General features: G+C 40.6%; 1 protein-coding gene across 2 annotated transcripts in view; it reads right to left on the bottom strand.

The window, feature by feature from the left end:
* Positions 1-13,225, bottom strand: part of fnip1 (folliculin interacting protein 1) — an 87,585-nt gene that overhangs the window by 50,354 nt on the left and 24,006 nt on the right. For both annotated transcript variants that reach the window (XM_067996169.1, XM_067996170.1), the window contains exon 2: positions 5,191-5,317. In XM_067996169.1, the coding sequence (XP_067852270.1) occupies positions 5,191-5,317 (127 nt within the window). The remainder of the gene's footprint in view (positions 1-5,190; positions 5,318-13,225) is intronic.

Here is a 13,225-nt window from a genome sequence, read left to right as displayed (position 1 = left end):
ACAACCACTCACAGTACATGATTAAAAACCTGCAACCCCTCTCCACTGAATAGAGATTGGGCCCCCATCCACTCAGCATACTACAAGACAACACCCACTCCAGTAAAAATCGTACCCCACTGAGCTGATCCCCCCAACCCAATTAAGCAAATTTCAGGGCAATTCCACACCCCCAACTGATTAGTCAATGACCAATTCAACATCTCCCTCTCTAACCACCAACCGCACCCCGCTCCTCCCCCACCCCCAACTCAATGGAGTTCAGGACAACACATCAGTGAGCAGAAACACCCCCTCCCCAGCAATATAGACATTGGCTTGAGCACAACAGAACTACTAAAAGTATGGACTCAGAAAAATATCCGTACATAAGACAAAGTGGTGACTCTGGGGCAGTCTCAACGAACCAAGGGAAGGAACACAAAGAAAAGGTTGGCCAAAACCCTGAAAAATATAAGGTGCCCCCCCCCCCACCTCCCCAATCCTGTGCAGAGATTGTGACTCCCCATCCTCGGTGGACAAACTTGGTATTCCACTCCATCCCACTGAAGTCTAAAACAACCAACTATGTGCGTGTTCTCCCAACTCCCCACCACCCGACACTGGGCACAAACTGACCCCTCCGCTGAGCAAAAATACAGCTTTCTCTGCCGAAGAACAGCACTGCTGTGGTAGCCCTCTTGCCTGAGTCAGAAGGCCGTGGGTTCAAGCCCTATTCCAGGCTTTTTTTGGTGAAAAATGGTTTATAATTATCACAATTTCCTTAAAGTACCATGTTTATTTGCCCTTCTTGGCTCTGATCTTCCTCAGGTAGAATTCCAGCTCTTTTCCTTCAAGGATGTAGCCACCTGCTCTGTCACACTGCTCAGGTCTTGAAGCTATGCAAGCAAGCACATAATTTAGGCTGACACCTCAGTGCAGGACTGAGGAGTGTCATACTGTCAGAGGTGCCATCTTTTGGATGAGACATTAAACCAGGGCTCCACTTACCCTTTCAGGAAGACGCAAGAGATCTTGTGGCACATTTCCAAAATGAGCAGGGGAGTTCTCCTGTTGTCCTGACCAATATTTATCCCTCAATCAACATTACTAAAACAGATTATCTGGTCATTTATGACACTGCTGTTTGTGGGATCTTGCTGTGCACAAACTGCCTGCTGCATTTTCCTAAATTACAACAGTGATCACAATTCAAAAGTACTTAATTAGTTGTGAAGTGCTTTGGGATGTCCTACGGTCATGAAAGGCTCTACATAAATGCATGTTCATTCTTTTTCTTATTTCTGGCCATCCGACCATGAGCAGTATTTCAACCCCTAACCAATGAGAAACAAATCCCACTCCTCCCACACTGAGAAACAACTCATGTCGCTTCCATCCCTTCACCCAGAGGCAACTCAGCACTACCCTCCACTCTAATACAAAAAAATTTACCTGCTGTAATATTGCCCTCCCTCTTCTGACAGGAAAAGCACTCTCTCTCTCCCCGCCGCCCCACAAGATGATGGAATTGGGCAGAGGCAAGTGCAGTTGCACCCTCCAACACCCAATCCCCCCCACCACCCCACAAAAAGGAAAATTGGTCCTGGCCCAGTGCCCAGTGCCAACCAGTCCTTCCCAATCCACCATTGCCCATCCTCCCAACCCCTCTCCCCTCCTCTTCTACTTTCCCATCTCCCCCCCACTAAGGTGAAGAAATAGGCCCAGACACCTTATTTCATTGTCCCTTATTACCCCCTCACCTCTTCCCTACTCCCCATTCCCCACTCTATTTAACCCCTCTCCCACTGCAGTCATTGTGCTACTGCCTTCAACCTGTTTGACCCAAATAATAAACTTAGTCTCAACTCCCCATGTGCATCATGATGGAAGACTCACTAATACCTTCTTAATTTTAAAATTTAGTGCATTACAGAGGTCTTTTGATTTAGAAATTTTACCCCTCATTTTTAATTCGTACATCCACAGTACTAATTACTCACCCCACCTTAATTAGGAAGGTGGGCAACTTGAGGTTACAAGCAAATTATTCAAGGGGAACACTTGCAGCGAGTACCACAAGGGAGATTGAAGCTAGTTTTGTCTCCTCTTTTTTAGTCTACCTCACATCCATGCCCTGCTGAATGGCATTCCCCCATCAGCCTCCTATTCCTTCTCACTCTCCAATAGAGACTGGAATCAAATCCTACTCAAAAGGACAATCTTCTAAAGATACGAGACTACCCACCCAAGGTGTTTACCATTAAAAAAAATAGCATTTTTCTGCACTCAGGCAAACTCCTGCATGCACTGAAACCATATTTGCATAATATTTTTCAACAGAAGTACAACTGTATCCATATTTTTGCTTTAAGTTCCAGTTCATTTTCATAACTTCACTTATGTACCACAAGTAGTGCAGTTGAATGATAATCATATGACTTCCTCAAGAACCCGTGAGTTAGAAAGGCTCTTAGACCGGAAAGAAATCTCTCTTGCACTGCAGTATCTTGTCATGAAACCACACAAGAGAGGAAAACAAGACTGTGGGGCTTTAGAATCTTCCAGTGCATACATACAAGTTTGTGACACTAACAAACTATTGTCCTTTTGCATTTTTTCTCCCACATCAACATTTCCAAAAAAATTCAATTTTACTGCTTTTCTTAGCAAACAGATGGGTAGTGGATCAACACACACACACACACACACACACACACACACACACACACACACAGTGTTTTCCATTCAGCAATTACACTTAACACAGTGATCCAATGCTGACAAAAGTCAATTATGAACATGAATATTTGAAGAGGAGCTGCAGCAAGACATGCCTTAGACATGTTCGGATGAGAGCTAACATGAATCCCCAGCAGAACACCAGCCAGTGCTCAAATCTGCACAGATGCTATAGGCCCTCTAAATTCATTCTAGATTGTTTCCAAACACTCCAAAAGCTGGACTACAAACTTTAACCTGTTGGCATTACATAGAATGTACAGTACAGAAACAGGCCATTCAGCCCAAAGGGTCTATGCCAGTGTTTATGCTCCACACAAGCCTCCTCCCTTCTTACTTCATCTAACCCTATCAGCATATCCTTCCTTTCTCCCTCATGTGTTTATCTAGCTTCCCCTTAAATGCATCTGTGCTAGTTGCCTCAACTACTCCTTGTGGTAGACAGTTCCACATTCTAACCACTCTCTGGATAGAGAAGTTTCTCCTGAATTCCCTTTTGGATTTATTAGTGACTATCTTATATTTATGGCCCCTAGTTCTGGTCTCCCCCTTCGACGTTTACCCCATCAAACCCTTTCATCATCTTAAAGACCTCTATCAGGTCACCCCTCAGTCTTCTCTTTTCCAGAGAAAAGACCCCCAAGCCTGCTCCATCTTTCCTGATAGGTATAACCTCTCAGTTCTGGTATCATCCTAGCAAATCTTTTGTGCACCTTCTCCAGTGCCTCTATATCTTTTCTATAATATGGAGACCAGAACTGTTCACAGTATGGCAAGTGTGGTCTATCCAAGGTTCTATACAAGTTTAACATAACTTCTCCGCTTTTCAATTTTATCCCTCTAGGAATGAACCCCAGAGTTTGTTTGCTTTTTTAAAAAAATGGCCTTATTAACCAGTGTCACTACTTTGTGATTTGTAAACAATTTTACAACACCAAGTTATAGTCCAGCAATTTTATTTTAAATTCACAAGCTTTCAGAGGCTTCCTCCTTCCTCAGGTGAACGTTGTGGAAAATTTTCCACAACATTCACCTGAGGAAGGAGGAAGCCTCCGAAAGCTTGTGAATTTAAAATAAAATTGCTGGACTATAACTTGGTGTTGTAAAATTGTTTACAATTGTCAACCCCAGTCCATCACCGGCATCTCCACATCATTTAGTGATTTGTGTATCCTTACCCCCAGATTCCGCTGCTCTTCTATCATCCAAGCAGTATGTGGCCCCCTCATTCTTCCTACTAAAATGTAATACCTCACACTTATCTACGTTGAAATTCATTTGCCAATTACACATCCATTCTGCAAGTTTATTAAAGTCTTCCTGTATTTTGTCACAATCCTCCTCTGTACCTCCCAACTTGGTGTCGTCCACAAATTTTGGGACTGTACTTCCGATTCCCGAGTCCAAATTGTTTATGTAAATGGTGAACAACAGAAGTCCCAGCACCGATCCTTATGGAACACCACTTTCCAGTCTGAGTAACTATCTTTAACCCCTACTTTCTGTTTTGTAGCCAGCTTGCCATCCATTCTGCTACTTCTCCCCTGATCTTAGTCATGAGTCTACTATGCAATACTTTATCAAAGGACTTTGGAAAATCCAAATATATTGCATCTACTACATTACCCTTGACTACCCTTTCTGTTACTTCTTCTACATTAGTGGGAGCATTGCTAGGGGATTTCCCAACTGTGCTTACTTCTGCACATTTTTACAACCCTGGTACGTCTCCAACAGGTGCACATTAAAATGGTTCCCGATTCAGGGCACTGGATCATCTTTGGGGGAGGGGGAAAGGAGGGGAAGAACACATGTACAAGATTTGGAAATGTCTGCAAAAGGCCGTAATTCTGGATTATCTTCCCAAGGTGATATCAAGTCCATAACATTTTACAATTTATGTTTCTTCCCAGTTTCTACTCCACCCTCAATGCAAACTGCTTATTCATAGAGGTCATAGCTTCCAGAGCCATTGGTCTTCTCCACAACCATGGTCAATTCTCCTCTAAGACTGACCAGGAGAAAGCACAATTCAACAGTTGATAAACTGAGCACATTTTTGAAATGTTTTCCACTCCCTATGCTCAACAGAATGACTCAATTCCACATAACTACCAATGAAAATCATACAACTCCAGGAGGTGTGGGGGGGGGGGGCGTTGAATGGCAGCCATTGCTGAGAGCTGAAGCATACAACTTTTCAATTGGAACTCAAAAGTTAAATCATTGTCTCAAGTCTGATTTCTGTACCCTAGAAGACTTCAGACCTAATACAAAACAAATCACTGCAGGAATACGAAATGCAAGGTGGCTGGTTTACTCTGTTCCTTCCTCCCCGATAAACAAAGAAGCCTGGAAAAGATTAACAAAAACTAAACCTAATGGAGAGATAATTGTTCACACTAGCACATCAGACTTGACAGACATCCATTAACCATTAAACAAAGACAAAAATAATTTATGACTCACCGAGGCTGAAGTTTCCTCAGTTTTCTTTGTTGCTTTGGAGTCAAACAGAACATTTCTTCCTCGTCGCTCACAATCCTGGTAGACAATAAGTCTTATCTGGCTGGGATTGAACTCTGGAGCTGGCCAGCTTGAAAGAAAACAGTAACAGTGAACGATAATTGCAATAAGTGAAACAAAAACTTGCATCCACAAGCCATTCATAAACTTTCCACCACAGACCATTCTCCGCCCAAGAGGGTTACATCCCAGAACTCTTGATCCTAACATCAGTGTAATTCGCATTTTAATTTTTCTTGGCTCCTGCAAGGATGTGCGAAGACTGCTTGCCACTGAAAACCAAAACATCAGGAGGGAGTATATGAGGAGAAAGAAGGTAATCAATCAGAAATATGCTGACAAGTCTTCACCTATAACATAAGCCTCCACTCACTAGTCTGCTGTGCATAGGCTTCTTCATCGTATGGCATGACAGGAAATTCCGTTTTAAAAAAAAAAGTTGGAAAATTCATTCAGCACAATAATAATGACTTGCTAATAATGACTAGTTTTCCCATCTATCCACCTTCTTTCTTTAGGCAGTGTGCTCCTCTTTTCAATATATTGCTGCGGGTGCCTCTTTTGGCAGGATCGTGCAAGAGGCGACTCAAGAAAGGAAAGAAAATGCCTCACAAGACAGCCTTGCCCTCAGCAAAATGAAAGGGAGGTTGTATTAAATGAGTTTTTTTTAAACTCTCTTATGCGCCAAAATTAGCTTTTTTAAAAATAAAAATCATATTTTAAAACCAAAGTTTTCATAGTTGAGTGAAGACCCTGAGCACATTTTTAAAAACTCAGTTTTTGTAATAATTGTATTGAAATCATTAGTGGTTAGTTTTGAATTAATTAGAAGTCACTTTTTTTTTAAATGGAAGAGGTAAACTGTTATTTATGTCCTTTGCTTTACACACATTATGTATAATACACACACATGCACAAAATGAATTCCTGATCAGGAGATTTAGCAATATATGCTTTTCATCTTATGTAACTAGCAAACATACATAAGAAAATGATGGACAGGAAAAGACCTATTGGTCCATTTGGTCTGTCCCACAAACTTCTAGTCAGGAAATGCAAACAAAAAAAGTGAGCAAAATGTTCTTTCCATAAATTGCAACTGCAACTGAACTTTTCAGCAAACTGCATGCTGGCATGCATGACGATCACATTTATTGACTGAATACAACTAGCCACAAATTAAAATTTCACAATTTTTTTTTACAAGAATGATCTTTACTAATGAACACTACTTTTTTTTTAAAAAAAGCTATGTAAAGTAAGCTGTGAATCTGCTACTTTTGTCTTTTCTTTGAAACAGAGACACAAGCAACATTCAGTACTTTGCTTTCCTCAGTCTGCAATGTATCATTCCACGAGAAGGCAGTTTTGCCACCTGTTCATATGCTTTTACCAATACACATTCATAACCATTACTATGAAGTGCACGAGTACTGTTGCACGACCAATCCCTTCAATTTTCTCCATCTTCCTGCAGTGGTGGGAAAGAAAAAAAGAGATTAAATCACCTCTGTTTGGCATCTTTCTCCAATAGAAAACGAAAATAAGGTGCTCACTGTATGGAGAAAATCAAAGTGATCCGTTAACCTACCACTCTGTGATGGTGCTTCCTGTCTCCTGTTCACACCAGAAAACCCAATGGCTACATCAGTCAGTTTTTTTTTGCCAAGAGATCATCTTCAATAACTTATGAACAATCTGCTGAACTAAAGCTTTAACTTGGTTGCATTTACACTGTCTCTACTACAAAACAATAAGCCATGCCAAGAGTATAAGCCACTTTACTGTAACATTCTCACAATTATAAGACAAAATATTTTTCAGTAAAACACTGAATTGTTTACCATCAAATGGGATTGATACAAGGCAGTCACAGCTTTACACTACTACACTTATTCTTTCACTCAATGTATTATAAAGTGCTATTTAAAAAAAAAAGCAAAAAAAAGGTTTTTTTAAAAAATGTATGACATGGACCAAATGCATGTTACCTCCGAGGGGTATTATTAGTTATTACTTCTAAATAGATTTAATTTTGTTTAAAACAGCTGGCATCAGGTTCCACAATATGAGGGGGTGGGCAAGGAAACAGAAGAGGAAAGAAATCAATTAATTCAGGAGTGATCACTTGTGCACCCAAGAGCTGATTCAAAACTGCAAAGATGGAGGTTTGAGCGCAAATTACTTTTCAGCCCTATTGATTCCAGTTTTTTGCTTGGCTCAGGAAGTCAAATTAGTTTTGCTTTTAAAAAAAAGTGCTAGACATGAGGGGACAAGAGGAGAAAGAGGAAGAAAGTGAGAGAAAAAAGAAAGTGAGAAAAAGAGATTAATATAATTAATGAGTAACTTCTTCAATCACATGGTATATAAACTGCCAATAGCATAAATTTGCCTTTATCTATTAAATACTCAATCAAGTTCAACAAGGAACTTTGCACTTTCTGAACTTCACGTATTTACATATCAGGTTCAGGCATTGTACAATGTGTTCACACTGTACTTAGTACATTGATACCCTAGCGTGTTGCATTAACTGCCTTGGTAAGCATGTACATGCAGGAGTGGCAATGTGAAAGGGAAGTGGGAGGGGCTTTAAGATTGTTGGCTATGTTCGGTGAGAAGTGCAAATATCCCGGGCTGAGTCACTCCCTCGTTGTGGTTCAGGTGCATCCTCACAGATGATCAATCCAAATAGGATAAGGAGACATTTCCCTACATCACTCAGATTCCCATACAAAAGTGCTTTATCCACAATTATTGTGGGAATGAATGTACTTCACCATAGCACAAAGATGCAACTTTTTGCCAACAGTGCATATACAGGTTTTGATATATGTGTCCACCACCCATGGAGCTGGGCAGGAGGTGCGAACAATTGTGTGGGGGGGTTTTGTGGACCCTTGAACTGATGTCTAGAAAAATTGCAAGCTGGGCCATAATCAAAAAATTCAGTATATCCATTTAGCCACAGCATCACCTATATTCCTCTACCAGAGGGGTGGAATTTTATGGAGTATAGTATTTTTAGTGGAAGATTTTGAATTGGCTGCTGCAGGCGGATATGCCTCTACCTTTTCCCCATTCCTCTTTCATTATGTAGTAGCCTAGGCCTTATTCCTAAACCAGCTTAACACATTCTTAGCTATCTGCTGCCATGGTGTACAGAACGGAAAGGGAAAGTAGAAGAGTACTAGCTTGTGCTGAGTGGGATCATTTTGAGATGGAATTTGCAGAGGATCACAGGGTCCTTGATGTAATATAGTATTTGATTTGGAGACAGAGTAGGTTCAACTGCACAAGGTGGAACTAAGCCAGCTGGTACAGGGAGAAGCTGGCTCAAAGTGCCTACGCCCTTCTCACGTCAAGTTATGATTTCACTTTAACTGACCACTTCTGGGATATCTCCTTGTTGCGAAAAAGGGAGAGAAAGCCAACATATCCAAACCATACTCAGTCAAGCTGTTCTGGGGATAGGGGAGAGGGCCACAAAGATCAACAGCACCATAAAAACCACATTTAAAATAGATAATTTTTCCCCCTAAAATACTATTGGATTAAAAACAAATTTTCTTCTCAAATAGACTTGCAGATGCTGAAAGCATTCTGGAAGCAAATTTCAAACAATTCAGCAGCCTTTTACTAAAATCATCATTAATATGCATTCATAAAAAATTCATGGAATCATAAAGACACCGGCTTACTTGCATTGGCTGGTCCACCATTTTGACTACACTGGCATTTTTTCTTTGAGTACACCAGCATTTAGAACGACAGTCTCTGTGCTTTACTGGTGCATTGTTCATTGAGGAGCTGCACTTTAAAACAACAGTTCAGCAAACAGTATGGACATGGGAAGGCAAGGAAAGGGATTTTTAAAATCGTGAATTTTGGTTGTGGCACTCTGAACAAGTTTGCTTTACAGTTATTTTATATAACTATCAGTAAACTTAATTGTATGAAGCATTTTGAGACATTTCAGTGATGTGATTATAGTGCCTGGTTATTGGTAGATTATTAGGCAGTGTTTATTAAAGTGTGTATTTTTAGTAGAAACAAACAAATGCTCCTTTTAGCAGTATAATATTTCTCAGCCACAGATTGGAACAAATGCAGAGGGTTACATGCTTAGCACAGGAAAGTTGAAGGGAATAAACAAGCATATTGTATTAAATGAATTCAGTAGAATGCTGGCATAGCACAAAGCTAGAGATTCATGTTGCACAGAGCACTACTTTCATCGTTAACATTTATAGTTTTCATGCCCACTCATCTGCTTTATCCATTACAGTGTTGCTTGTATTTTCCATTCAGAATCAACTGCACTTCCCACTGCTTCTTAAAAAGAAAAATTGGGGTCTGAGTGGCATAGTGAGCTAGGACAGTTTTTCCCTCTTCTCCCACCACCACCATTCCAGGGCCAGAGTTGATATAATCAAGAGCGATGGGAGGAAGTCTCCTCTTTCATCTTGATGTAAAGGTCCAACACCAAATGTGTTCGGGCAGCCTGAATTCAGTACCTAGTGCACTCAAGTCGAACAGCACGAAACATAATTCAACACAAACTGTTAATCTCACCCAAAGGCACCATTAAGATGGCTGGTACAGGAAGGAGGAAAAAGTCACACTGAAAGAAGCACTCTTCTTAGATTAGGGTAGAGCAGAGGGATTTTTATGCGAGCATTTATATTACAGCACTAACTCCTGAAGTGATTCTGCAATAGTAGTTTTAGATGGGTGGGGGTTTCACATAGGCTGGATTCACCAGCACATAGATGGAGCACTTTAGTCATCAGTGGCCAAAAACTCTCCTACTCGACAAGCATGTCACTCTGGATTTAGGTTGCCACTGAAAGCAAAGATGTAAGAGGGGCAGGCCAAACCACCTCTTTTGGTGGTGCTACACTGCCTCTAGTGGCACCATATTTAGTTTGTTAACTTTAGGGCTGTGCCAGTGACAAGGCAAAGGCACTATTTATCCGTGTTTGAATGTACTATAGATAGCAGTGCCTGGTGCTGGGTGCCAAAAGTGGAAAAAGTCTATCCCCAAGCATTGATGGCCCTCATTTTAGTGAGCACAAAAATTTGTATATTAAGTATTTCAGTTCCAGCACGATCAGATTAAGTTTGGTTAACCAAGTTCTACTATAACCACCCAATGCAGTGTTCACTATGCACAACTATGTTCTACTCCCAGTACCATTAATCCTCTCAAGGACCTTTTCCAAAAGAGCTTGGTTTTGTCAATCTGGCACACAAGATGCCCTTTTTGCCTTCGGTGTTACCTTTTCTCCAAATAACTGCACAATTCTATGCAAGTCTGACAACAAATCTCTTGAGAATCAGAAGCATTCTCCAGTTACTGTAGGGCTCACACAGAGTACCACACAATTTCAGTGAATAAAATGTAATAAAACATCTTCTACTGTTGGATTTTCAGCTTGAACTAAAGTTTCAACCTCCTACTCCCTTCCAAATTGCAAACAAGGACTATTTTAAAAGTCTAAGTTCAGTACAACATAAAAAGCTTTCATAAACAATTTTAAGCTGCTGTTCCAACAAGAAAAAAAGAAAAAATTCCATAAGAAGCCCTTGCATAACAATGTGAGAAAATTTAATGAAAAAAATGTTCTAAATTAACACATTTATTTTATTTTTAAAAATTACCTGGGTAACATTGTCCTGTTGGCAGGCCCGGTAATGTAATCCAGAGAAAGGTTTATTTGCTTGCTAACCCTTCCTAATAATAGCTCTGTATTAGGTTCATACTGAAGCACAAGGCTGTCAGGTGACACACACAGAGATGTGAACAGCACTCTGTCAAAAGTAATTCCATGTTCAACCGCATAAACTGCAGGAGCTTACAATTGTCTAAATTCTCAGAGACTTGGTTACAGCAGATATCGTTTAGTTTAATCTCTTCACGAACGAGAAAGCATTATTTGTTTCTAGATCAGAGCTCCTCATAATGTTGCTTACAGCAGTACACTCTAGTTCCCAAACTGTCAAGCAGTCAGATAGTTATTAGCAGAAGCAAAGAGCACCTCCCCCAGCTCTGTCCTTCTCTCCCCAGCACATTCCTTGATGCATCAGGATGCCTTGAATCTACAGCACGATAGGCAGCCTCTGTTGACTCAAAAACGGGCACTAATGGCCATCATGTGACCCAACTGTGTACTACCTGGGTCTAGATAGAAGCCTGCCAACCAATCCCTGCATTAGCAAGCCTCCGAGAGCCCGCACCCTTCCAATCGAACCCTTTACTTTCCATCATTTCACTCAGTAACAAAAACCCTGCACATTCACCCAGCTGAACACAACAGCACTTGTTCAATGTCCTTTGTCTAACACAATAAATAAGATGCAGTTTACCAAACAATCCTATGCAATACTGGCTGGTACTGAATTTTTTTCTTCTTTCAAAACAAACCGTAATTCAATTTTTGACTAATGCTATCTTTTTTTCCTTTTCTCAAATTAACTAGTAAGAGAACAATGTTACTAAAATCATAGCAACAATCCATTCAGGACATGGTTTATTTAATAATCAGTGAATGGTTAAGAAACAAATCAGCTTCCTTTCCCCAGATAAAATTTTCCTCCTACTTGCAGACAACCCCATTAAGATGGCACACATTGTCCTTTAAGAATGACAGAGGTTTAGTAATTGAGGAGACTGACGGCAATATACATGCAGCTACGATGTACAGCACTTTTAAAAAGACAAAAGGGGAACACACTCTATGGTCCATATTAGAATAAACTAGGTCATCATGATTTTTTGGACCGCAGTTCATTAATTACGCATTCTAGGTTAAAAGAAGTAATGTCACAACGGAGAGTTACAAAGGTAGGCTCAGATGCTGGAATAGCTTGCCTCCAACAGCACTGGAGCAAATTCACTGCTGGAGCAAAATCACTGCCAGTAGCATGAAAAATTGTACTGAAATAATTTTCACAAAACTCAGCACTAGGATGAACATAAATTGTAGTGATCACAACACACAACTGATGGCGCAGCGGTGTTAACAGTCAATGTCATTGTGTACACCTTATGGTGCTGAATTACAAGTGGAGTGGTGTTGTAAAACCTTTCCTAGCCGGACACCATAACCTCTTCAGTACATCTGCTTCAATACATGGACAACCTTAAGGAGCTTTTATCCCTTGCATTAGGATGGGCTATGGTGCATCTGATTGTTCACACCCAGGAAAAAGTAAACCCAGATCATGTTGTGAGCAAATCTCAGCATCTTATTTTGCTTTTTTTTTGAGCACGCCAGTTACTATGTTTCTCCGACTAACATACAAAAGTCTCAGCCATTCCCTTCTAACATACCAAAATAAATACATCTGCTCCTCCTCCAGGCCCCATACCTCTTGTGGTCAGAAGCCCAGAGTGGACAGCGTGTAACTAATGCTACTTTTGGCTGGCCACTGAGAAACAAGTACAAAAACAATCTGGTACAGATTACCCATCTCAACCTGTGTCCCCACCCAGCAAAGAGACACAGCATTGGGATTCAAATGAGTTATTACTGCATTGGGAAACTTGGGCTTCAACCTCTCAGCTACCAGTTTTAATTTTCTCATCCATTTTTAAATTTAAAAAGTCGATTTACATTCATCTTATATTATAGGATCATTCGCCAACAACAGGCAAAACATATCACTTGAATTTCAAGGCAAGGAATATCAGTGATCGGCAAAGGAATACTTTACCACTTTTGACACCCAGTATCTACCTCAAGTACTTCCACCCAGGTCAGATGCAAAGGCAATCTCTCTCTACTCTGCTGCGAAAGTTTGCAATGTAACCCCACATTTTGAAAAGCTCCACAAATGAACCAGTGAGACATTTCAATTTCCCACGCCAGGCATTTTTAGGATCTTTACAAGAGCAACTGATAATTTTGTGTTTAATTCTGGACAGTTCCAGGCTTATCGATTGTCTATCAGGCTGGAATGGGACTGTCTCAAA

This window comes from Heptranchias perlo, chromosome 14 (assembly GCF_035084215.1).
Source record: "Heptranchias perlo isolate sHepPer1 chromosome 14, sHepPer1.hap1, whole genome shotgun sequence".
Taxonomy (NCBI): domain Eukaryota; kingdom Metazoa; phylum Chordata; class Chondrichthyes; order Hexanchiformes; family Hexanchidae; genus Heptranchias; species Heptranchias perlo.
This window is presented reverse-complemented; position numbering and strand designations above follow the sequence as displayed.